General features: G+C 64.2%; 1 protein-coding gene across 1 annotated transcript in view; it reads right to left on the reverse strand.

Annotated features, from left to right (window-relative positions):
* Positions 1 to 3,154: 3,154 nt before the first annotated feature.
* The window catches only part of RAI1 (retinoic acid induced 1), a 38,679-nt gene continuing 15,874 nt past the window's right edge, over positions 3,155 to 25,959 (reverse strand). Inside the window, 5 exon segments of the mRNA XM_035563312.2 lie at positions 3,155 to 3,169; positions 3,594 to 3,661; positions 3,928 to 4,021; positions 5,576 to 8,770; positions 8,772 to 11,151. Of these exon segments, the coding sequence (XP_035419205.1) occupies positions 3,155 to 3,169; positions 3,594 to 3,661; positions 3,928 to 4,021; positions 5,576 to 8,770; positions 8,772 to 11,135 (5,736 nt within the window). The 5' untranslated portion in view covers positions 11,136 to 11,151.

Raw genomic sequence — 25,959 nt, forward strand, 5'->3', positions numbered from 1 at the left:
CGGGGGACGGGGTGCCGGGGGGGGGGGGGGGGGGTCACCCCAAAGCCCTCGCCCCGGGTAGGAGACCCCGCTGCAGGACGGGCTCAGGGTTTGGAGGCGCCGGGGAGGAGCGGCAGGGTGCTGTCCTTCGTCGCCGTCCCCAGTGGGTGCTCCCCGCGTGTCCCCAGGACGTGGGGACCTCTAGTGACGCTGTCACAGTATTGCATGGCACTGGGGGTGCTCGGCCACCCTCCTCCCGGTGCCCGCCACCCCCCCCCCCCCCCCCCCCGCAGCACCCTGGCACAGGGCTGGGGCCCGTCCTCGCCCCCTTCCCCTGCGCGTCCCTGCCCGTCCCCCCTCCATGGTCCCCAAGCCCCGGGGGGGACACCCCAGCATTGTCCCCATCAGGGGAGGGCAGGAGGGGTTGCCCCGTGGTGGCAGCTATGGTGGCACCGTCTGTCTCCCAGGTGGTGCCCGTGGTAGGAAAGAGGGCCCCCCCCCCACCCCATCCCTCCCCAGCACTGACCAGTCCCCCCCAGTTTGGAGCTGCTGCAGCCGGTGCCAAGCACCAGCTCTGAGCGCTTTTGGAGAAGGGGAGGCTCCCCCGGGGTGGGGGGGCTGGTGGGTGCCCCCAATCCCCTCGCTGCTCACACCTTGTACATAGCCCCCCCGCCACGCCCCAGCACCTCCCCCCCCCCCCCCCCCTTTGCCTCGCCTTTTTAAACGGTATTTTCATAGTTGGAGAGTTTTGTACAGACAATTAAAGCTGATTATTTATACCGCTGTGTGCTGGACTGGGGGTGTGGGGTCTGATAGTGCATGGGGGGGGGGGGGGGGGCAATCCGAGCCGGGCTGGGGCAAAAAGCCCCCCCCAGGCGGGTGGGCAGCCTGTGGGGGTCTCGCTTTCCTTGCACAGGATGGGGTGGGGGACAAAGGGGACAGGGATGGGGACATCCCAAACCCACCCTTCCTCCCCTAACATGCATGGGGAGCACCAGAGCTGCTGTCCCCGATACCCCAAGGTCCCCCCGCCGCCCAAACCCCAACCCCATAGCGAGACCTTTGGACCGGGGGGGCACCTGGGGACAAAGGGACACTCGGCCAGGCGCCCGCGGAGAAACACAGGCCACGAGCAGGGCGCCACGTACTTCCAAAACAATCGTTGTATCTTTATTGACGCTCTGAATGCAATGACCTGTTTTTTACTCTTAAGGAAAATAAACATCTTTTAGAAACAGCTTGTTACACACAATCTTCAGTGTGAAGCAATATACTAATAAGAACACTAGTCTTAACATTTACAGTCTTCATATATATTATATATATGTATATGTATACATATATATACACTATATAATGAGGCAATATATAATACACACGGTTTACCATTTTACAGTCATATGTACAAGATGTCACTAAAAATAGCCAGCTTTCAGGCAACACTGCCAGGGACACGGACGATTTTTTTTTTTAATTTTTTTGTAATTCATTATTTTTATTAGTCTCTTTTCTCCCCCCATTTTTTTTTTTTTTTTAAATGTGTGTTTCTCGCTCCCGTGTCCGAGGCAGGTTGCTGAAACGACAGACATTTCTTGGCCAGCAAACCTTGAGGGCGAGGGCTGGGTGTGGGATGGAGGGGGCGCGACAGCCGGCCGGGGCATGGGGCTGGGGGTGTGGGGTCAGCGCTGCCCCCTTCCCGTGGGATGCTCGGCGCTGGGGGCAGCTCACGCCTCCCTTTTAGGACGGGGATTTGGGGTTAAGTCACCCTGGGCAGCCCCCTGAAGCAGCCCGGAGGAGAAGCAAAGTGGAGGAAGCCAAAGGAAGCCGGCGGCAAGGGGCAAGCCAGCGCCACGCGGAAGGAAGCAAGGGTCTCCTCCGTCCCTCCCCGCGGCGTCCCACGTCCCTGTGGGGTGGGCTGGGGCAGCCGAATCGCTGCCCACCCCAGTGGGGACCGGTGCTGCCGAGCGGGAGCTGCTGCTGGGCTGTTTGCACCCACCTGCACCAGGCTGAAAATCTGGGTTTGCACCCAGAGCCTCGGGGTTTGCACCCAGGACCATAGGGCTTGCTCCCAGAGCAATGGGGCTTGCACCAGAGCCATGGGGTTTGCACCCAGAGCTGTGGGGTTTGCACCCAGAGCCTTGGGGTTTGCTCCCAGAGCCATGGGGTTTGCTCCCAGAGCTATGGGGCTAGCACCAGAGCCATGGGGTTTGCACCCAGAGCTTTGGGGCTTGCACCCAGAGCTTTGGGGTTTGAGCCCAAGCGCAAGGAGCAAAGCCCGTCCCCAGCGAGCAGAGCAGCCGAGGTCTCGGCGAGGCAGAGCAGAAGGAGGGTGGCCTTTTGGGGACCTGGCGGCCCCAACCCAGCAGCGCCAGCACCCCGCAGGGCAGGAGGAGGGCGGGTGCAAGCGGAGGGAGGAATCGGGGCTGGGGCAGCCCCGGTGGGGACACGGCCGCTGGCACAGGGCTGGCACAGCGCTGTCCCCGTCCTGGGGAAGCCGTGCCTGGCAGGGTGGGGAGAGGGCAGGCAGGAGATGGAAGAACGAAACGGAAAAAGCAAAGTGGTGTTTCAAACAGCAGGCCGTTGTTGTTTTCTTTTCTTTTTTTTTTTGGTCTTTTTTCTGTTTTTTTCCTTTTTTTTTTTTCTTTTTTTTTTTTTCTTTTCTCCGTCGCGCACATATATACAGACAGACACCATGAGGTTTGCTGAAGGCAACATCTCAGATCAGATCAGTGTGAGATACGGAGACCCGGGACCCACGCAGGGTCCGGCGGCCCCGAAGTAAGACAACATCGCCGGGACCCCCTCGTACACGGCCCCCCCTGCCCCCTCCCCACCAACCCTCCCCACCCCCCCCCACCCCATCCCACCCCTGTGCAGCTCACGTAGTCCTGGAGCAGTCTCTGTGTTCGCCATACAGATGTCACCGGGGCTGGTGACCCTGCCACGCCACCCCGGGGGGGCTCCGTGCCCCCGGCCCCGCTCTTCCACCCCGGGGGCTCTGCCCGCCCGAATGGGGGGCCCCGGGGAGAGAGGCAGGGGGCGGCCGGCAGCGCTGTGCCCACCTCGGGGGCCACGCTCCTCCGGCGGCCCCCAACGGCTCCGTGCTGGGGACGGTGGCGCTGCCACCCCCGCGGGTCCCTCGCTGGTGGCGGGGGCCGTTGCGCCTCCCGCGCCGCTACACGGGCTGCCTCTGCGGGGACAAGGGGACAGGGGGTTAATGGGGCTGGGGGGGACACATGGCACATGGCGGGGGACGTGTCCTTCTTGTCCCCAGGCTGGCGGGGATGGCCCCATCGGGATGCAGCCCTGCTCCCCCCTCTGCAAAAAGCACTGAGCCTGGAGGACGGGCTTTTAGCAGAGGTTTTAAATTGTCACCCCCAAAACTCAGGGTTAAGGGCAGGCAGACAAAACCCCATAAAAACCCCGGAGCCAGTCTGGGGGGGGCGCAGCCCCTGCACTGAGGGTCCCATGGGGGTCCTGCTGTCCCCAAGGAAGCGATGACCCTGTGATGCCCCGTGGGGCTGTGCCAGGGAGCGGGGCATCCCCGTGGGTGGGGACATGGCATGAAAGCAGCTCTGCCTTCCCCAGGGGCTGCGAAACGTCTGGGGGTGCACCAAGGGCTCCGGGCTTACCTTATGTTTGGGACATCGCAGAGAGAAGCTCTCTTCGGTTAGTAAGCAACCTGCGAGGAGAGAAAGCCGTGTCAGGGGGCTGCCAGCTGTCCCCAAGGAGCAGCAGGGACGCAGCCCCCTCCTCGCCACCGTCCAGAGGAGCCGCACCATTTGCACAAAGGTTTTGGTTGAGACTGGCCAAATTCAGGACACACACCACGCAGCAGCACATCGCCATCCGCCGTGGGGAGCCACCAGCCCACCCTGGCTCCGACTTCAGCTGGGTCAGAGGGAGCTGGCGGGGTCCCCACGCCCCTGTCCCCGCTGCAGGGCTCACCTGTGTCAATGGCACACGCGTAGTGGTAGGTGTGGGGACACCCCTTCTGGCAGCAGCCCACCGTGGCGCCCGCTTGCTGGCAGCTCGAGCACTTCTTTACACGCAGCCGGGAATTTGGAGCGGGGAGGGAGAGAGGCAGAGAGACAGAGAGACCTCATCAGAGCCCAGCGCCAAGGTGAGAAGCCCCGAAGGCACTGGTGTCCCTGCTGCTGCCCCGAGTTGCCCCCTGGCAGCATCCTCCCTCCGGCACCTATTCACCGCAGCCCGTCCCACGCCATGAGCCGCAGCCACCCCCTTTTGGTTGGAAAATACTGAAAGCAGAGACAGGGCAGGAGGTGTGGAGGTGAAGGGACGTGACCGTGCCATGGCTCGGGGGCAGCGGGAGCAGAAGACCCTGGTGGTCCCCACTCCTGCCCCGTCCCTGTTGCTGGCACAGGCAGGGAGGGTGGCAGCCCAAGGACAGCCATGCCATGGGGACGATGGATTAGGTTTGTCCAGCCCCATATCTGGTAACGAGGGGCTTGCTGGAGGTCCCTGCCCAGCCTCTGCTGGGCACAAAGACCCCATGTCCCCGTGGCAGTGTCCCAGCAGTGTCCTCCCTATTTTGCTCTCCCAGTGTCCCCATGCTCCTTGTGGTCTGAACAAGGAGCAGGGCAGGGCTGTGTCCGACCCTCTTTGAGCCGCCGCACAGCATGAAGCATAAAACCACTTCTAAGGCTAAAAGGGAAGATTTTAGGTGTTATCAGGGAGGCAGCAGCACAAATCTCCTGGGAAGCCAGCTGGGTTCATCACATCTGAACACCAGCCCCAGTCTCCCAGGATGACTTGTAATGCCCGGCAGCTTGCTGACCAACCCTATTACTTCTGCCCCCCTGCAGCCATGTATCCTGGGGGATTCCCCTGCTCCCAGGCAGTAACACACCATTACCCCTCGGTTTGCTATGCATGCGAGTCAGGGTGCTGGGGCTGTGGTGCTGGGGTCACCCCGTGGCGCTGGTGACCACACTGCGCAGTGTGCTGCCAGTGGGGTATGGCTGGGAATAGGGCCCCGGCCAAAGGAGCAGCCGTGGGAATGGCTTTCAGCCCTACAAGAACACGATGGGGGAGGCTGCTCCTGCTTATTCCTGCCTCTGCTGTTGTCTGGGGACACCCCGAGCCCTGCAGCCAGCTCAGAGCAGGGAGCGCTCGGCACAGCTACCCGCTGTGAAAAGGGCCCTGGGGCTCATCTGCCTCGGCCTCCCTAACTGTGCCACCTCCGAGCCCATGGGGAGAGCCCAAGCGCCTCCAGCAGAGAGCTTGGCAGGGCTGAGCCCCAGGCCCTGCTGGGACCGGGAGGACAGGCACGGGGCATGCGGGCAGCACCCGGCTCCAGGACCAGCCCGACTCTGCTTGGCGGGCTGGCTGCCAGCAGCACACGGGGCTGGCTCGGCCGCCACCATCTTGGGGTGGGCCGAAAGCAGCACCGCAGCCTCCATTTGCTCCGGCCATGCCACACGGTGCTGCTCACAGAGCAGGAGCACTGCGTGACCCGTTTAGAGGAGCTGACACCTTCCATCCCATCTGTCCCCCCACGGCCTCTCCTCTACGGGTGGGAGGGCTCACCCCGCCACCCCGGGGTGCTGTGCTGGGCGGGCGGCCGAGCTCTTACCACGTCGGCAGCCACCTTGATGGCCTCCTGCAGCCCGTAGAGCTTCCCCGCCACCAGGAAAACCCCAGCGGTCCATATGGCACAGGCCTCGTGCAGCCAGTGCTCCTGCGTGTCGCCCGCCGGCTCCTGCGGCGGGGACTCAGCTTTGTTACATTCGTGCCTCCGGGGCTTTTCGGCCGCCTCCTCGCCCTCTGTCCTCTCGTCACAGCAGTAGCAGCTCTGCAGCCTGCGAAACATGCCCCGGGGGCTGGAGCGGAGCGAGCTCTGCTTGGCGGCCTCGGCGGCACCCTCCGGCCTTGGCGGCTTGCCGCCGGCCGCCCAGCTGCTCTCCGTCCCTTTTGGCCCGCGCTCCGCCACGCCGGCCTCCTCGCCCTCCGCCCGCGCCTTCTCCTTCAGACGCGACTTCTTCTTGGGCAGGCAGTCCTCGGGGTAGTAGGGCCCGCACAGGTCCCCCAAGTCCTTGTAGTTGGCGGGGTTTCGGCACAGGCAGCAGACCAGGCAGGCGGCGCTCAGCGCCTTTGACACCACGGGCCCCAGGTGCATGGTGGACGAGGCAGGCAGTGCCGCCCGCGGCCGCGGCGCCGTGCTGGCGGGCCCCCGCTGCAGCCGGGCCTCGTCACCGGGCGAGTTGACGACGGTGCAGGCGGTGGTGAACTCGCCGTGCCGCTCCACGCGGACGTAGGGCGCGAAGGGGGGGGCCCGGCTGTCGGCCCGCAGCCGCTTGCAGGAGATGTACTTGAGGCGGATCTCGGGCTCGGCGGGGTGCAGCAGTGGCACTTGCTGGGCTTGCCGCCGCCGCTTGCCCCGGCTCTTGCACCGCGACGGCACCGCCTTGGCCTTGCCGTGGGCCAGACGCTTCCGCTGCCGCTTGGAGTAGCCGTTGTAGTTGGCGTGGTTGGCCCGCGGCTTCGGCCCTCGTGCCGGCCCGCCTGCCGCACGTCCCTCGAGGCCCTCGCCACCCCCCGCCTCCTTCTCCTCGCTCTTTGGTTTCTTGCCCTCCCGCGGTGCCTCGTCCCCGCCGCCCGGCCCGGCTGCCCGCTCGCGGGGCGGCAGTGGCAGCGTGGGGCCCAGGGGTGCCTTGGCCATGCCCAGCGCTGCCGCTTTGCCCTTGCGGTTCCTCTTCTTGGGCAGCAGCGCCATGTTCTTGGCCACCACCGCCGAGCCGGGCTGTGCCACCATGGCCGGCACACAGGTCTCACCCTGGAAGCCGTTGGCGGAGAGTTTCTTCCCGCTCCCTGGCTTCCCCTTCAGCGCTCTACCGTGGGGGTTTCGGCAGAACTGCTCAGCTGATGGTGCTGTGGGTGCTTTCTGCGCTGCTGCCGGTTTGGGCAACCGCGCGTCGCCCACCGCCAGGGCCACGCCGCCGTGCTTCACCGCTCGCTCCCGGTCTGCCCCCGCTGGGCTCAGGGAGGTGCCGTAAGTGGCTGCTGCCGTCGCTGCCACCGCTGCCGCTGCTGCCGTGGCTGCCGGCTTGCAGGCGAACTTCTTCAGGTTGGGCGAGGTGATCTTCTGCACGATGGCCTCCAGCTTGAGGCCGCGGCCCTTGCGGGGAGGCAGCACTTTGGTCTTGGTGGCCTCCTGGAAGGCCGCCCGGGAGGTGATCTTGATGCAGACGTCAGGGGCCTCCTTTGGCAGGGGGGGTTTCGGGATGGCTTCACCGGGGCTCTTGGGGGGCAGCTTAGCTTTCACCTTCTTGGCCACAGGCATCTTCTTGAAGAGGCTGGGGGGACCCTCGGGCTTCTCCTCCTTCACGCCGCCGCTGTTGCTCCGCAGAACCAGGTTCCTCTTCTTGGCGGGGATGGGGGAGATGAAGGTGGACTTCCTCTTCAGCGAGTGCAGGGGCCGCTCGGACATCTTGCCGCCCACTCCCGGCCCCGCTTTGGGCAGCTTCATCCGGGCACCCACCTTGCCCTCCTTGTGGGGACTGCCCGGGGGGGCCAGCTTGAAGGCGGGCGGGAGGTGGTTGTTGGAGATGAGCTTTTTGGGTGCCTTGCAGTTCTTCAGCCGCACATCCGCCGCCCGCTTGCCCCGCCGCCTCTTGGTGTAGAAAACCTCTTGCGTCTTCGTCCGGGAGCGCAGGATCATCGACCGCTGGTCCCTCTCCCCAACATCCACCGCATCCCCCTCCGGCGGCGTCGGCCCCGCTGCCTCCTCAGCCGGCACCAAGCTGGGCACCAGGAGGGTGGCATCGCCGCCGGTGTTTTGGACCACTTTAGGGGCTGGCCGGCCACTGCGCTTCCTGGCTTTGAAAGCCACCCGCTGCTTCACCCCACAGGCCGGCTTCTTCCCCAGCTTCTCCTGGTGCACCGGCACCTTCAGCCCCTCCAGCGGGGCCGGGGTGCGGGGCTCGGCGAGGGCGGTGAAGGAGCGGGTGCACATGCGTGCTGGCAAGCCCTCCGCTGCAAACCTCGGCGTCTGGCTGTGGGCGTTCTTGCTCGGCATCTCCACCTGCCCGTCCGGCCTGATGCACGCCACCGGCAGCTCATCGAAGGGGCTCGGCACCACGCTGCCAGCACTGTCCCCCTCTGGCAGCCGGCAGTGGACCCTCTTGTTGCGGAGGCTCTTGCCCCGTGAGACAGGCTCCATCTTCCCCAGCATGGTTTCGGGCACCAGCTGCTTCTTCAAGGGTTCGGAGTCTGCCACCTCCGGGTGAGGCTTCTCCCCTCCGTCACTCTCCTCGGGCTGGATGTGGGGCAGGGAGGACTTGAACCAGCTCTTCACCTTGGTCTCCGTGCCCACCGCAGGTCCCAGCAGGATGACGGACTGGCCGGAGAGCCGTGCCGAGGGTGCTGAGCCCTCCTTCTCCACCGTGCTGACGGTCTCCTCGGCGGACACGGGCACCTCGCTGGCAGACAGCACGGCGGGCATCTCCGGGGGCTTGGGCGGCGAGGCGTTGTAGGGCACCGACTTCTGCTCCGCACCCGCCAGCTCGCAGAGCGAGGAGTACTCCTCCGCCTCCAGGTCCGACTCCTTCAGCTCCGGCGACGAGATCATGGGGATCTCACCAAAGTCCCCGGCCGAGCAGCAGTGCCGGGTGTCCTGCAGCCACCTCTCACTGTCTGCCTTCGTGGCCTCATCGTAGGTCAGCGTCTCCTCCTCTTCTTCCTCCATCGCCTGCTGGGCAAAGTCCCGGGCCGGCTCGCTCTTGGCCGGCTGCTCGCCGTCGCACAGATCCAAGCTGCAGGCATTTTTTTTTCTCCTTGCATGACCCCACCATTTTGCTGGGGAACAAGCCCTTGGGGAGGTCGGAGGCTTGCAGGCCCGACCCCAGCTCCTTCCACCTGAGGCACGCCTCGCCCAGGCTCTCCTCCGGCCACTCGAAGTGCTCCATGGCGTTTTCAGAGTCCACTGAGTTGGCCGTGGTGTTCGAGTAGCAGCTGAAGCTGGAGGCCCCTGCACTGGAAGTTGCAGCTGGGATGCTGGGCTTGGAATTGAATGCCAGCGGGGCCGCATCCTTGAGCGAGTCCTTGGTCTCGGTGGCCGCAAACTCTACCTGGGGACCCTCGTACACCTCCTCACCAAAGTCCTTCCCCACGCTGCCCCCCGAAGCCTTGTCCAGCTTGAGGGGCTCAGTGAGGGTGCTGGAGTCACCCTGGCTGGGCCACGTGCCCTTCACCATGGAGTCCAGGCACGGCCGGTGGTTCTCCAGCTGGAAGGGGGACTTGGTGGCCTCCTTGCTCAACAGGGGCGAGTTGGCCCAGGCTTTGTCCCCCTTCTCGCTGATGGCGTCCTGCAGGACGATGATCTCGGAGGCCAGCTCCTCCTGGGACAGCGCGCTGAGGAGCAGCCGGGGACAGTCCCGCTCGTTGGTCACGTACTTGGTGAAGGTCTCCAGGGGCAGGCTGGCGTGGATGCTCTGGAAGGAATCGTCCGATTTGGTGGACATGTCGTCCGGGGAGGTCACGGAGCAGGTGGACACAGACTCGGGCTTCGCCTTAGAGTTGCTGTTGACGCGGGCAGGGCTGCGGTTCTGGTTGCAGTACAGGAAGCTCCTCTCCAGCTGGTCCTCCGAGCCGCTGAGATAGTCGGCGTCCTGCGTCTCGGCGTGGACGGACTGCGGGGTGCTGAGCGGGTCGGACAGGGGCGTCCCGACCTGCTCAGCAGAGTACGTGCTGCTCTCGGGACTGCAGTGCTGCCCTTTGAGCTGCTCGGGGGTCCTCGCCGGGGTCTTGATGCCTTTTTTCTGGGGCACAGCCGATTTGGAGAGCAGCAGCTGCTGGACGGTGTTGGAGATGTTCTCCACCTGGGAGGTGAGCGCCGTCAGGCTCTGCAGGCTCAGGTCCGACAGCAGGTTTTCGGGCAGCTTCTCCTTCGGCAGGTTCTTGCAGTTCCCGGACTGAGCATCCGGGCTCGTCCCGTCGGTGGGAGAGGGGTTCAGCAGCGGCATGAAATGGCTGTGGTCGGCGATACCGGCCGGGAAGGCGCCGGCGCTCAGCGGCTGCTGGCTGTACTGGAAGTTCTCCAGGTTGGGCATCAGCGGGGACGGCGTGGAGCTGTAGGACGGCGACCGGCCGACGGAGCGTGCCGGCGAGTGGCTGGCGCTGGGGCTGAAGGTCTGGTAGTACTGCTCCGGCGTCCGGACGGGCGGCGCGTCGCCCTGGCAGTAGGTCTGCCCCGGCTGGTTGTAATGCTGGTACTTGGCCAGGTTTTGGTAGTGGAGGGTCTCTGGGGCGTGATGCCTCCCCTGCAAGGGCTGAGGCTGGGGCTGGGGAGGCTGCGGGGGCTGCGGCGGCGGCGGGGGCTGCGGGGGCTGCGGCGGCGGCTGCGGGGGCTGCTCGTAGCCGATGCGGTTGGGCTGGTAGCCGTGCAGGTTGGGCACGCGGGGGCCGGGGGCCAGGCTGGCGGCGCTGCCCAGGGGCCGCTCCAGCGGCGGCTGCCCCGAGGGCGCCGTGCAGCTCTTGTAGGAGTGCGCCGGCTGGCTGCCCCCCGGCACCGAGGAGTAGGTGGAGGAGGCGGGGAAGGACTGCGAGTGCTGCCCGAAATGGGGGCTCTGCGGGAAGGGCATGGGCGAGGAGACGTCGTTGGGCAGCTTCTGCCGCTGCAGCTTGGGGTAGGGGAGCGCGGGCGGCTGCTGCTGCTGCTGCTGCTGGAAGTGAGTCCGGAAGGGCAGCGGGGTCGCCGCCGCTGGCTCGTGGTAGGGCCGCCCGCCCGCCGGCGCCGCCGTCTTCTTCATCAGGCTGTCCTCATACTTGGCCACGCCGCCGGGCAGCGCTTGCGGCTGGCTGCCCCACGCCTGCAGGCTCTCATCCCCCGAATAGCGGGCCGGGTAGGGGCTGTTCTCCTGCACGGCGTAATTGGAAAAGGCCGGCCTGCCTTGCAGCTGCTGCCCCGCTAATTGCTTGTTTCCCCGGTGGTATTTCTCCACGGCGCTGTTCTCGTAGCCCGAGTACGGCAGTTGCTGCTGACTGTAGTACTCCTTCGCCACCAGCCTCTGCCGCTCGCAGTTCGGCCCTGCCTGACTTTGATGCCTGTAATTCTCCAGGCGTGATGTATCTTGTGAAGTCGGCTGGTAGCTCTGCTGGTTGCCATGGAAACCACACCTTTCTCGAAAGGACTGCATGGCGCGGGCTTGTTATCTGCGAAGAGAGAGAGGCGAGAATTCAAATGAAGCACCGCCGCCGCGGCGGGCCGGGGAGCACGGCCGCGCACGCAGGGGGCCGCGCCGCGGGCACCGCGGGCATCGCCTCGCCTGCCGGGGCAGCACCTCGCTGGCACTGCGTCACCTCGCGTGGCCCTGGATCGCGGCACCTGGCGCTGCATCGCCTCGCCTCGCATCACCCTGCATCGCATCGCCCTGCGTTGCATCGCCTTGCATTGCCTTGCATCGCCCTGCGTTGCCTCACCTTGCATTGCATCGCTTTGCATCATGTCTCATCACCTTGCATTGCATCGCCCTGCATCGCCTCGCCTTGCCTTGCAGCGTTTTTGCATCGCCCTGCATTGCCTTGCCTTGCACTGCTTTGCATTGCCCTGAATCACGGTGCCTTGCCTTGCACCACTTTGCATCACCTTACATCTCCTCGCCTTGCCTCGCACGTCTTTGCATCGCATCTCATCACCTCGCCTTGCACCGCCCTGCATCGCCTCGCCTTGCCTTGCATCGCTTTGCATCGCACCTCATCACCTCGCCTTGCACCGCCCTGCATCGCCTCGCCTTGCCTTGCATCGCTTTGCATCGCATCTCATCACCTCGCCTTGCACCGCCCTGCATCGCCTCGCCTTGCCTTGCATCGCTTTGCATCGCACCTCATCACCTCGCCTTGCACCGCCCTGCATCGCCTCGCCTTGCCTTGCATCGCTTTGCATCGCATCTCATCACCTCGCCTTGCACCGCCCTGCATCGCCTCGCCTTGCCTTGCATCGCTTTGCATCGCACCTCATCACCTCGCATTGCATCACTGTGCATCACCTCGCCTTGCCTTGCATTGTTTTGCATCACCCTGCATCGCGTTGCCTTGCCTTGCACCACTTTGCAGTGCCCTGCATTGCCTTGCCTTGCCTTGAACCACCCTGCATCACCCTGCATTGCCTCACCTTGCATTGCCTCACCTTGCATCGCATCTCATCACCTCGCATCGCATCGCCCTGCATTGCAGCAGCTGGCTTTGCACCACTTCACATTGCCCTGCATCGCATCGCACCGTGTCGCCTCACATCACATCGCTCGGCGTTGCAGCGCCTCGCCTTGCATCGCCCTGCATCAGCTCCCAGCGTGTCTCCCTGCATCGCATCGCCCTGCATCGCATCGCCCTGCATCACATCGCCCCATGCTGCATTGCCCCACGCTGCGTCGCCCTGCTCTGCAGCACCACGCCTGAGAGCTGGGGGACATCTGGGGGCCTGCTGCCTCCTCTCGCCCTGCAGTGTGCCCTGCCGGTGCTGGTGGCAGCCTCTCCCATTCCTGCCGCCTGCCTCAGGTTGCAGGGTGATCCCCCCACCGCCCTGCCTGGCCCGCAGCACGCAATGACCCCACCACCCTGTGCTGGGGTCCCCCAGTGCACTGTTTCATGCACCCGCTGCTCCCCGCTCTGGAAATCACTTAACCAGTAACCCCTCCTTGCGTGCCCTCCCTGGGGATGCCAGGATCCTGTGAGCTCCTCCAAACACCCCGCTTATTGCCATTATTTGTAATTATTGGGATAATTACTGGAGGCAGCAGCGCGGAGGGACAGAAACGCAGGCTCTGCTGCAAAAAAAGTCATTTCAACTTCCTGGGTCTGCCCGTCTGTGCCTGCTGCCGCCTTCCACAGCCCCCCCGCCCCGTCCCCAGCCAATAACCCCTGCATCGGTGCGATACCATCTGGAAGCTGTCTGCTCCCGCCAGCAGACGTCTATTAGCCGAGCGCCTTGGCACAGTCGTCATTAAATGTCCCCATTTCCTCTCCCTGCTCGCGTTCAGTGCGGGGAAGCACCTGGGTCACCGGTTTGATCTTGGAGGCAGCGGAGCAGCTTGCGGGGCGAGCGGGGACCCCGTGCGCTAACGAAGGGCTGGGTAGCGGTGGGGACGCATCCTGCCCGTCCCCAGCGGGTCGGAGACGCGGGGTCCCCCCTTCTGCAGCCCCCAGGGACTTCCCTGACGCCGCTCCCTTGCCCGTGCCGCAGCGGTGACCCCGGTGCAGCCCACGCCATCCCCTCCGCCTTCATTAAGGCGATGAGTTTAACGAGGGGAGGCCGCCAGCTCCTAACGCACCGCACCCAGCACCTGCCGGCAGAGCTGCCGGCATGCGGTGCTGAGCTCCCCAAAGCGCCGCGCGTCCGAAACGTGCGAAACTTGGCGTGTCTCCGGCCGGCCCCTTTGTCCACAGCTCCTGCGCACCCGCACAGATCGCATCGCTGCTTTTATTAGTCCCGGCCTGGCCTCATTTCCTGCGGGGCATCCCGTGGATACCGTTCACATTTCAGCGCCTTTTCGGGGGTTCTGCACACAGGCGGGCATTTATTTATTTAAGTGCTGCCGGCGGCAGCAGCAATGCTCTCAGGGACGCCCTGCCTCTCACTGCACCGATGCTGCAGCACCCCCAGCACCCCTAGAGCATGGCTCGGTGCTGCCCAGACCAGCCCAGCACCCCAAAACCACGGTGCCATGCCCACATTCCACCCCCACAGCCCCTTTTTGGTCTCTTTCTGCATCTCCCCTCCGTCCTGCAGCTGCATCTCGCAGGCCACACGGGCAGCTGGATGCGGTTAAGGCATATATCTCGGGGAAAAAGACAGGTCAATTAAAATCCGGCGAGCCCGGTGCTAACGCCCCTCATGCCGAAGTGGTGTGGGGGCTGCCCCGTCCTGCTTGGGAGGCTGGGGGGGGCGCGGGGGCTGCGAGAACAAAGGGAGCAAAATCAAAGCCAGGCCTCTGGGGCAGCCCGGAGTGGCGGCGAGAAAATTAAAGGGAGAAAAGGGCCCCTACAGCTCCACGTGGAAGCAGGTTTGAAAAATGGAATCAGCTCGAGAAAACCCCGGTCTGTTGCTTTAAGGGGCGCTTCCCCCCCCCCCCCCCTTCTCTTTTATTATTAATTATTATTACTTTCCCAAACAGCTGGGGCAATGCCAAGCTGAGCAAAAAGCACCCGGCGTGAGGGGACGTGCCGCACACCGGCGCGCACGGGGGGACGCACGCAGGGGGCACGGTGGGGCTGTGGTGGGCGTGCATGGGCTGAGGGCGTGGGGGGAGCATGGGTGCCTATACGTGAGGGGTGTGCACACGTGCAGGGTGTGCAAATTGCAGGGTGTGCATGCACGTGAATCATGCAGGGTGTGCACGCATGCAGAGTGTACATGCATGCAGGGTGTGCAACACTGTGCACACAAGCAGGATGTGCACGCGTGGAAGCCCCCGGGCAGGATTGGGCCAAGACAGTGCCCGCAGGCCAACGCCCAGCTGGGGACCACCAGCCTCGGCCATGTCCCAGCGCGTGGCAAGGTCTGGGCTCACCCTGCACCCTCTGGGACCTCCTTACGGGGGCCAAAATATCGGGGCCTGGATGAGGCCAGCCAGGCAGGAGGTGCGGACGGGGCTGCCGGATGATTCCCCATCCGAGATGAGCTGAAAGCCTGCTCCGAGCAAGGTGCTGAGCCGGGAGCTGGGGCCGTGGGGGGGGGACACGCTCTCTGCCAGCAGCACCCAGCCCCGTCCGAGGAGCCGGCGGCCAGCTCTGCCCTGGGCTCTGCCGCAGCTCTGCTGGCGGAGGGACCTAACAGATGTTGCCTCCTGATGTAGGCTGTTTCCGAGCAAACGCTTTAATGGCATCAAATCAAGCTGTCGACAGCAGCAAGGTTAAGTCCCTTTCCAGGAGGGGGAGGAGGAAGCGGCCGCGTCCCTGGGGCTGCGTGCACGCGCCCCCCTGCCACAGCCCCGGCGGACGTGCTCGCCCAGCCCCCGAGGAAGTTTCCAGCCCGGCTCCCAGCCCTGGGATGGGAATCGACACGACGGGGCCGTGGGGGCATGGCTGCAGCCCAGCACCTGCGCTCAGCGGCCCCACAAAGCCACCGCAGCCCCACGTGGGGCTCCGTGGGTGCCCAAAGGGTGACCCCAGGAGGGGCTCCATCCGCCGGAGGAGACGGGGCCATGGGGACATCACGGTGCCCAGAGCCAGCACGACCCTGTCCCGCCACGCAAGGAGCCGTGCTCGCGTCAGGCTACGGCCACCCTGGAGCATCCCGTCCCCTCGGTCCCCAGGGAGAAGTGGCCCCCCTGGACAGCCCGCACGGCCCCACAGCTCCCAGCACAGCCCTGGTGTCACCCTCTGGGGACACGCAGGACCCGTGGGACCTCCCAGGGCTGGTGCGTGACCTGGGGCCATGCACTGGTGCCCGGGGCTGATGCTGCAGGGCACGGGGCTGACACGGTGCCAGGAGCAGGGCACAGCGCCGTGCCCCCCCGGCCGCCGCAGGTGCCCACCTGCGCCGCTGCTCGCAGCCTGCCTCCCGCTCGGATTTGCGATGCGTTGCCTGGGCTTGGCTCGATTTTGCCCCCCCCTTCCCTCCTTCCTCTCCTTCCTTCTCCTTTCCTCCCCTCTCCCTGATGGCTGGCAGGGAAAAGGCAGCGATGTGCCGCAAAGGGCCGGATCCGGAGCCCTCCGAAGGCAGCCCGGGAGCTGGGTAAGCTCGCCCAGGGGCCCCCCTTCGCCCCCAGCCCCACTTCCCAGCTGCCGCTCTCCCCGCAGGGCCTCATCCAGCGCGGGGCTGGGGCCGTGCTCCCCGGGCAGGCCGTTTCTCAGGCTTTTCCAATGCGCCACCGCCAAGGACTCGCCGACTAAAAATAGCGGCGCGCTCTCGCAGGGTGACGCTCGGCACCAGCAGCAGCGCTGTCACCGCGGACCCCCCCCCTCCTGCTCCGCGGCCCTCCCCGCTCCCTCCTCCCAAATCCCCGCCGCGAAGCCCCCCTGCCATGCACCAGAACCCCCTCCCCACCAGCCCTGGAACTGGGGGGGGGGGGGGGCTCAGCCCTGCTGGGGAGGGGGCAGCGGTCGCTGCCCCCCCCCCCCCCCCCACCTCGGTCCCAACCCCGGCCCCCTCCGCAGCTCTCGGGGGAGAAAAGCGCCTATCAAGGAGTGTCAGCCCCGGATTTGCTTAATTGCGAGCTGGTGGAGTTTAAAGAAACACTTTCTGGCAGGCTGCCACACCGCAAACTGCTTCGTATAATTTTATTATTAAGGGAGGAGAGAAAAGGGGAGAGAGGGAAGGCGGGGGGGGGGGGGGGGGCAGCCGGCAGTGGGATCGGGGATGTGTGTGTGTGTGTGTAGCAGCCCCGAGAAACGGCCCCAAGGAGCTGGGGGGACAAGCGGACACCCCCAGGAATGCAACGGCCAGAGGGACAGGAGGGATCCCTGGGGTTTCCCTGGGGGCAGGATCAAAGCGTCCAGGCCTTTCGGGGGCTGCCTCCGTGCTTCACCCCCCCCCCTTTGCCCCAGATGGTGCCCCCACAGCACAAGGGGAGGTCGCCCATCTCGCCGGGGTCGGGCACCCCTTTTGGGTGCACCCCGCTTCACTGCACCCTCTCCAGTGCACCCCGTTAATTCTCTGCCCAATGCACCCCCTAACGCACCCTCATTCCCACGTACCCCATTAACACACCCTCTCTGCAACACTTCCCAGTAAGGCGCCCTCCCCACTGTACCCCTCCACGCACCCTTTTTGCAGTGCACCCCTTTATGCACCCTCCCAAACGCAACCCTTCAACGCACCTCGTGCCCAGCGCACCCCATTAATGCACCCCCCCCCCTCCAACACCCCCCCTTTTTAACCCTCTCCAACACCCCCCCCCTTTCTAACCCCCTCCAACACCCCCCCCCCCCCCGTCACACCCCTTCCCCAATGCCCCCCCCTTCCAAAGCACCCCACAAACCGGGGTGCCTGCGGGGGGGGTGGCGGATGCAGAGGGCAGACCCCGGCCCCCGGCTCTCTCCCCCCCCCCCCCAACGAGTGGCCCCCCCGGCGCGCAGCCGAGCGCAGCAGCTGCTCCCTGCACACTCCACTTGCCCGCAGATGATGATAAATGGAGCTGGGGCTGCGCCGCCCAGTGCGCGGGGGTGGGCGGATGCGGGCAGCCAGGAGGAGGGATGGGGTGCGCAGCCCCCCCCACCCCCCCCCCCTGCTCCCCCCCCCACCCCCGGACCAGCTGCTCCTCCCATCCGGCTGCTGGGGAATTCCCTAGGCAGGTCCTTTTTTTTTTTAATTACATATATATTTTTTTTTGGGGGGGGGGGTGAGGGGTGGTTTGGAGAGATGGGGGCCACCCAAGGAATTCCCATTGCGGTGGGGCAGAGCCTTCGCCACCGTGCGGTGCCCCCATTTGGGGCACGAAGGCCTCGATCCTCTCCAGTCCCGTGTCCCGTCCCCCCCCCCCACCCCGCTCCTTTGCTCTGCTCCTCCCCAGCGAGGAATTTTGCTCGGGAAAACATCGCCTGCGAGGCGCGCTCATGACTCAACGTTTCTGCTGGCCTCCGCTCCTCCGCCGCCTGCCAGGGGAAGCCCGCGGCCTCCCCAGCCTCAGCCCCTCGCCTGGAAATCCGGCTCGGCCCCTGCCCCCACCTTCCTCCATCCCCTCTTCCTGTCCCTTTTCCTTTATTTTTATTTATTTTATTATTATTATTATTTTTTTTTCCGTGGGGTTTATCCTTGCAGCCGGAGGGAGGCTCGGAAACCCAGAGCGAGTCGCCGTGTCTCTTCTTGCCCCTGCGAAACGCCAGCTGGCAAGGAAGGTTTTTGGGAAAGAAGGGGATTAAAAAAGAAAATAAATAAAATAAAAATACAAGCAGCCAGGAGCCGCGCTGCAAAGCAGCTGCTCAACCTGAGCTTCCCTGGGCAAAGCCTCCCTCCAGCAGGCGAGCGCGCTCCGGAGCAGAATTCATAGCTGGGCGGCCGCGTGTTTATCGCTTCCCCCAACAACTGGATTGACATCAACCTTGAGGCGCTCACGGGAGAGAGGCAAACAAGTCGATCATTGCGCAGGAAATATGACCGAGGTTAAAGAGGGACTCGGCTCGCCCAGCCTCCCCACCTAAATCTCGCTGCAGACCTGCCCGGAGCTCCCGCCGCGGGCAGACAAAAGCAAGGACGGCCAAAAGGAGCCGTGCCGGGGGTTGTAGGCCCAGCGTGCCCCCCGCCCTGCACAGTCTCGGGGGGGGGGGGGGACATACGGCAGGAGAGGTCGCCCACCGCCACGGTGACCTTCAGCAACCCTCCAGCCCCCAAACAAATGACCCGCGTGGGCTGGCGGCGGCGTGTCCCGGCGTCCGGCACGCTTCTGCTTTTCTTCTTCACTCATTTTCTGCCTGATGGTTGGGATCTTCCTTCCTCCCTCCCTCCCTTCCTCCCTTTCTTCCTTCCAGCCCGCTATCGGGCTGGCTCACTTTGATCCCAATAATAATTAACCGGTCTCGTAATTTGTAGGGCCACCAACACCAAAACGCACGGCACACCCTTGGCCCCCCAGGCGGACCGCTTCTGCCCGGTCTCCCCTCTGTCACGGGTGCTGTCCCCATCCCACACCATTTATTTTGGTGACCCTATTAACTGGTGACCCTTTAACTGACCCTATTGCCCAGATTTTTTGGGGGGGGGGGGGGGACAGCCACATTCACCCCGGGAGCAGCCCCCAGCTTTCAGTAACCACAAGACCCCACAACCCGTCCGGAAGGTGCAACCTCACCCCGCCTGGGGGACAGACACCCAGGGCGAGTCCCAGCCCTGCCCAGTGCCTCAGTTTCCCCCCCCAAGGCAGGAGCAAAACCAGCTCCGTGCCAGGCTGCAGGGCTCTCCTGACAGCGCGAGACCCCTGCGGAGACAGCGCCGAAATGCTCGCTCGTTGGCACGGCCATCGGACAGGCTGACCCGAAAAAACCATACAAACGAGGTGCTGGCTCGTTAGCGGGGCCTGGGCAGGAGGAAAGCAGATGCCAGCACCCAGAGACCCCCCCCCCCCAGAGCAGGGCGGGGGGTGTTCTGAAGTGGGGTAACCCTGCTGCACCCTGGTTCGCCGCTGCAGGGTGAGACCCCCCGGTGGGCACGGGCACGGAGCCACGTGCTCAGGGTGTCGCTGGCAGATGCACGAGGATGCGCTCCCCTGGGAACGCAGTGGGGACGCAGGACAGCGGTGGGCAGCGGTCCCCACGCTGTCCCAGTTCACCGGTGCCCCCCGAGGCCTCCAGCCTGGACAAAAACAGCTCAGAGCTTGCCCAGACCCTGTGCAGGGGCCCAGGGACCCCTCAGCAGCCATGCCTCAGTTTCCCCATCGCCGGGTTTGTGCGCGGTGTTTGCACAGCGCCACGTGCACAGGTACAAGGGGCTGACCCTACAATATGCCACTGGCACCAGGAGCATGGGGACGGAGTGGGCTCGTGCCCCAGCCCCGTGAAAGGGAGCCCGGACCTCGGTGCCAAGGTGTGCCTCCATCCGGGGGACCGTGGATGTCCATCACAGCCACCCCAAGGCATAGCGAACTCTCCCCGCCCCATCCACCTTGAATGGGTCAGGCTCTGCCCTTGGCCACGGCATGCTTTTCCACCATGCTCCGGGAAAAACCTTCTGCAAAGCCAGAAGGTGCTGGGCTGCAGCACGATGGGCAGAGGCCGGACCCCAGCACCCACCCCCTTGCACCAGACACGCACCCATGGGTCCCACCACCCCCTTGTGCCGGCAGGCAGGCGGGAGGACTCACGTCCATCGTTCAGAAGCGCGCTATTAAATCTTCCCCACCCGGCTCCAGTGGGAGAGCAGGCCACCCCCGAGCGTATTTATTGCTCGCTGTTATACCATCGCCCTTTGGGCATAAATGGATTTACCTCTGAACGCTCTCCATTTCCCCTCTGTGTCCTTTCCGCCTTATTTCAATCAATTTTAGCCGCCGCCTGGCCCTGCTGAAACCCCCTTCCCTATTATTACTACAAGGCCATGGGCTGAAATCACCGCTCTCGCTCGGTGAGTGCAGGATCCGGCCACCTCCTGCTGCAGCCCAGCCCCGGTGGCTCTCGGTGGCCCTGCTCCCACCCCAGCCCCCCAGCACCGGTGGCACGGGGGTCCCAGCACCGTCTGCCCGCCGGAGCCCGGTTCGGATGCGCCGCTGCCAGGCTGTGCCCTGCGAGCCATCTCCTGCAGGCAAAAGACAGCTCGGAAATGGAGCGTGATGCTCTGACACCCCCCTGAGTGACAGGGACCAGCGCCGGCTGCGTCCCCCCGTGCCCAGCCCCGCCGCCTTTCGCCTTGCTCTGGAGGGGGGAGAAGGGGCAGAAGGAGCCGGCGACCCCGTGGTCCTGCCCAGGGTCCCCCCAGGCTGCCAAGGGGGTGGCCCCCTTGGCTTCACCCCTTTTACAGGGTGCTGAGCGGGGATCCAGAGGACAAAAAAAGAGAGAAAAAGGGAGGAAAAAAAAAGAATAAATCGACGTTTGATGTTGTGTGATAAATTATTTCGGTATTATACATTCCCCGTCTCCAAATCCCGAAGACAAATACGCGGGCAGGTTAACCAGGAAAGCAGATTTCAAAGGGCCTTCTTCTATTTCCCTATTATTGACTCTGTCAATCATCTCGGGCGAGATCCTAACCTTTAGCACCCTGCAAAATCTGCCTGTTCCTTTTGTTCCTGCTGAAAAAAAAAAAAAAGAGGGGGGGGTGGAAGGGGGAGGGGAGAGGAATTTGGGGCAGGGAACTTCCAAAAGGGATGATTAAGGAGTTAATCTGCCTGAAATAGATAAGGAGCTTAGAGCTGCTGGTATTTTACTGTCCAAGTTTGGATTCAGTGTGTCTTAAACACTGGCTGGAATGTACTTAGATATGACCAAAGTACATGTCCCCCCGAGGAATTACTAGGTTGCCAATTAGATTTGCTTCCCAGATTCACTCAAACCTTCACAAGCTTCTTCAGAGCAGGAAAATTGCTGCCTGTCCCCGGGGAGGCAGGGGGGAGGCGGCGGAGCCGCGCGCACCGCCAGTGCTGCCCTCCTTATGAATGAATAAATCACGGCGGCGCGGAGGCAGCCGGGGGGATTCATGGAAACGCGGCGCAGCCGAGGAGGAGGAGGCGGCGAGCCGGGGAAACCCGCACCCGGGCACAGGGCACGGCCTCGCCGGGGCTTTCCCCGGGGGTGCCGGGGGGCTGAGACCCTCCCCGTGGCGATGCCGGTGGTGGGACCATGGGGGGAGGCAGAACAAAGAGGGGGGCGATGCCGCAAGGGAAGGTGAAGGGCTGTGGTCACCCCTGGTCCTGGTGGTGCGGTGGGTTGGTGTGCCGTGCCGTGGTGTGCCGTGACACCTTGTGCCATGCCACACTGTTCCATGCCACGCTGTTCCATGCCACGCCATGCCATGTTGTGCCATTCCGTGCCATGTCGCACCACGCTGTGCTATGCCACGTTGTGCCATGCCGTGCCGTGCCAGGCCACGTCGTGCAGTGCCATGCCGTGTCGTGCAGTGCCATGTCATGCCGTGCCGTGCCGTGCCATAGTCACACGCCCCAGGAAAGCCCTGGCGATGGCCGCAGGGAGCAGGCAGCCCCACGGCACAGCCTGGGCAGGGGAAGCACCACCCAAAGGGCAAAGCCACCGGCAGCAGCGCGGCGATAAGAAGCAAAGGGCCTCCGGCATGAGAACAGCCCTTTGTCCGCGTGTTTTAACTCTGCCACCCCATCCTGCACTATTCACAGTGCTCTGCAACGTGCTGGCGTGGACCTGGTGAAATCAATGCACTTCGGGGATTTCTGTGCCCGTATCAGAGCGGGGACGCAGCGACGGGACCCATGCAGCCCCCAGGATGCGGCGCGCCAAGGTCCCATTCCCACCCCGTGCCGTGCCCAAATCCCCTCCAACAGCTCCTGCACCCCGACACACACACGCCAAGCTCCTCCACGAGTCTGCCAGACCCGGGATGAATTTCTCCACTGGTTTCCCAGCCCGGTGCCTGGCTGGCCCTGCCCCGGCGTCCCCCCGTGCTGCTGGAGCAGGCGGCGCGTTGGAAAGTTGCTGGAACATCAGCTTCGGCTGCAGAGTCCTGGTAACAGTTGCTATGCGAAACATTCAGAGGTGGAATTTACTGTCACAGTTAATAATAGATGAAGGTTTTAGAATTTTTGATGCTTTACATTTTAAGCCGTTTGATTTATAATGTTTCAGAAAAGGAGGGGAAAGAGCCGGGGCGGGGGGGGGGGGGGAAGGCAGGAGCCGAACGGCGGCGTGTGGTAAACACGGTGAGTGGGGAGATGGCCGGGGCAGCCTCCTCTGCCCACACGGGACCATGGGTGAGACCCCAACACGGCTTTCCATAGGGTTCCCCCCCCCCGAATCACAGGCAGCATCCCCATGGGAAAGCGGGGCACAACTGGGACTGACCCAGCCTCCGGATTGCGTTTCTTTTCCTATTTTTTTTTTTTTTCCCCTTCCCTCAAACCTCCGCATCTCTCCTCATTCCGCAGGCGCGCCCCCGCGGGTGTTTTCGTTCTGGAGGGCTGCTGGGTTATTGACTTGCTGGCGCTGCTCTTCCCTCTCGCAGGTGTATCTCAAGTAGTCGCCGTAAATAGCAGCGAGCCGCGCGCCCGCGGCGGCGTGCCGGTGGGTCGTGCTGATTAGGAATGCGGTGCCAAAAAAAAATACATAAGGGGCTTGTTCCCCCTCCGCACCACCGCTGTGTTTGCGGGAGGACACGCCGATGCCCCGGATCCTGCTGAGGTCTTTGGGTGGGGGGATGCTGGAGGGGCTCTGCTGGAGAAAAAGACACTAAAATGTCCAAAAGGGGGTGTCCGGAGCAGGCCTACGCTCTCCTTCCTGGAAAGGAGAGGCAAGCACAGGTGCCAGCACTGTGCATGGGATTGCCATGGCCCTTGGTGTCCCTCGGTGTCCCTTGGTGACCCTCGCTGTCCCTCCGTGTCCTCTGGTGACCCTGGGTGTCCCTTGGTGTCCCTCAGTGTCTCTCGGTGGTCCCTTGGTGCCCCTTGGTGTCCTGCGATGAGCTCCAAGGCCATCCAACACCAGGATGCTGAGGCTCACAGCTTTCCAGCGCCTTGCTCCAGCTTCTCCCAAATCCCGGAGCACCCCAACCCAGCCTTGAAAAACGGAATGTTACTTGGCAGATTCAATCCCCGAAGGTACAGCGAGTCTTCACATAAAAAAGAATAAGCAGGAGAAGGTGAGCGCCCGGGACCTCCACCGGGCAGATAACATGGCAAAGTCCCGATGAAATCGGGGAGGAGGATAAGCGGGGTTTTCCCCCGGGCGAGACACGGAGCAGTGCGGAGGACTCGGAGGATCCACAGGCGCTGTGACGTGGCTCCACGTGGCCGAGCTTCGTGCCCTGGCACCGCCGGCAGGAGCAGAGCCGTGCGTCGGTGGCACCGCTGCCATCCCCCAGCTGTGGCACCGTCCTGGCTCGACCGTGGCCACGGGGAGCAGGAGGCGAGCTGGGGCCCCGCGGCCATCCCCGCTCCGTCCCGCTGCTGAGCTAAAGCAGGATGAAAACCGCCTGGCAGCCTCGGCCGCTGGGAGCCACGCTTGGGGACGCTGCCATTAGCGAGACGGCCAATTGTGCAGCCGTCTGGCGTGAGCCGGCGTTGATTGAAAGCTCGGGGACTCGCTGGCACTCCCAGCATCCGATCCCTACAGACGGCAGGGAGGGCAGAAACCCCGTCCCCTCACCCCGATGCCCCGGACATTTCCCATGCCCTAAAAATCTCTGTGGCTCCCACCCGCTCCCCGCACGGACACGGGGCTGCCAGACACGGGGGTGTCAGGGACGCGTCCCCCGGTGCCCCCTGAGCTCCCCGCTGCCCCCGCTGCGGCTTCCCCGCAAGGTTTGGGATTCCCACGGGTCCCGGGGCTGAGCGGCCCCATGATGTCTCAATTAGGGATTGTGTATCGCGCCATTTACATATGCACAGCCTGTAAGGAGCGGAGTATAATTTCTTTATAAAGCTTCTTTGACACGTAGGGTAGCTCGCCTTAATGAGGGGGATATTCCACAAAGATCCGTTACTAATGGGCTTGAGCCGCGAGCAGACGCCTGCCACGACCGCAGCCAGAACCCAGCCGGGGTCCCAGTGACCCCCTGGCTGGGCTGGGAGGGCTCGGCCTGCCCCGCTCCCCCTGCCAGGGACAGATTTTGGGGGTTCCCAATGGTTTCTTGGCACTGCAGCGTGGTGCTGCCTCTGGCTCCCTGCCCGATCTCGCATCCCCGCGCCTCTCCTGCCTGCCCCTGCTTTGCCAGGAAGAAACCCTCATGGGTCTCAATGAGAGCGGTAACCCAAAGCCCAGCACATGGAAAAACTGCCCGACCCATGCCAAAAGGCAGCGTCGCCAGCTCCAGGAGGGCAGTTTCAGGCCAGTGCCGCTCCAGCATCCCCTGGTGCCCGCGTGGTCCCTGCCCAAAGCACCGAAAATACCAACACCCCCAGCCCTGCTTCGCAAACAGCCCCTGGGGAGCAGCTGGGGCCAGTCACTACCACGGTGATATTTTTAAAACGCAGAAAAGGCCTTAAAAAAAAACCAGATTCCTGCCAGGGAGCTTCACAGGGCCGCTGTGAGTCCTTCCCTGCCGAGCCCCAAGAAATTCAGTGCACGGATCCAGCCCTGCCACCCCCCCAGCCCCCGGGACCCCCGTTAGGGGACGGTGCCTCGTTAGCCCCCGCGTGGCCGCGACTCGTTTGCGGCTCTGCCCCGGCCACCTCCTCGCTCGAGGGGAGGCGCGGAGCATCCCAGGGCACTGTCACAAGGTATTAAGCCGCGGCGCTAAAAATAAGCACCGGCAAAAATAACCAAGGAAATCGCAGTCCCTGCCTACCCCTGGCGGCAGAGCCCCCGCCGCCGCTGCGCAGCCTCGGCTGGGGACGCGCGGCGGAGGAGAGCGGCTTCGGCTGGGTTTGATCGAAGCGACGCGTTTTCCCCTCCCTCCGCCCCCGTCTCGAGCCGTGCCGAGGAGCAAAGCCCGCAGCCGTGGCGGGGGAACGGTGACGAATCCTCCCGGGAGGCGTTTTTCTCCTCGAGGTGGTGCTGGGGGACGAGGCCGCGGGGCTGGAGGCGAAGAGACCCCCGGCCACCACGTGCCCGACCGTCGAAGGACGGATGGATTTGGGTACTGGGCGGCGAGGTGCGACGGGCAGCAAGGGGCTGATCCGTGTCCCGCAGCCGTCCCCGTCCCTGCAGCTCCCCAAAACCCATCGTGTTCCCCTCGCTCAGCCCCTCTCCTTGCTGCTCAGGACCGGGGAGCATCCCCTCCTGGGAGATGTCTTGGGCACTGCAGCCACCCCGGTGCCCGTCCCACTCACAGCGTGCCCCTGACTGGGTCCCACGTGGCCATCAGGGATGGGGACACGGCCCTGGTGGCCCTGGGGGAGCGGGGGCCAGCTCCTTGCGTGGGATCGGCCCCGCGCCCGCAGCCAAACGCGTGCGTCCGCCCTGGTGCCTGGGCTCCGGCTGGAATGAATGCATGCACATACCTCTGCCTCAGCATGTGTGTTTGCTCTTCTCTTCCGCGGCTGTGATTGATTAAAGGATCAGGGACATCTGAGAATGGAGGCAGCAGCGGCAGCAGCAGAAGCAGCTCCCTTTGGACTTGGAGAGCTTCCTTGCCTGCTGCTTGCTGCTGCCGTTGCCTGTCAGGCAGCTTTTAATCAAGGTTTGCTTATATCTGCAAAGGCCTTTCCCAGAGGGATGAAGGGAGGAAAAGAGGGGGGGAGAGTATATTAACATGCCAGCCACCCTCCCTCTCCCTCTCCTTTGTTTATGGAGAGGGTCAGTGCTTGGAAATGTCTGATGGGGACAGGGAAAGGCGCTCTGGGGGCACTGGGGGGGCTGGCGGTGTGCAGCGGCTCTCCAGGTGCCGTGCTGTGGCTGCGGGTAGGACGGGCACTGCATCCGGCTAGGACGTGCTCAGTGACAGCGACGGCACGTGGAGGGGGCAGGACCTGG

Source organism: Cygnus atratus, chromosome 15, assembly GCF_013377495.2.
Source record: "Cygnus atratus isolate AKBS03 ecotype Queensland, Australia chromosome 15, CAtr_DNAZoo_HiC_assembly, whole genome shotgun sequence".
Taxonomy (NCBI): Eukaryota; Metazoa; Chordata; class Aves; order Anseriformes; family Anatidae; genus Cygnus; species Cygnus atratus.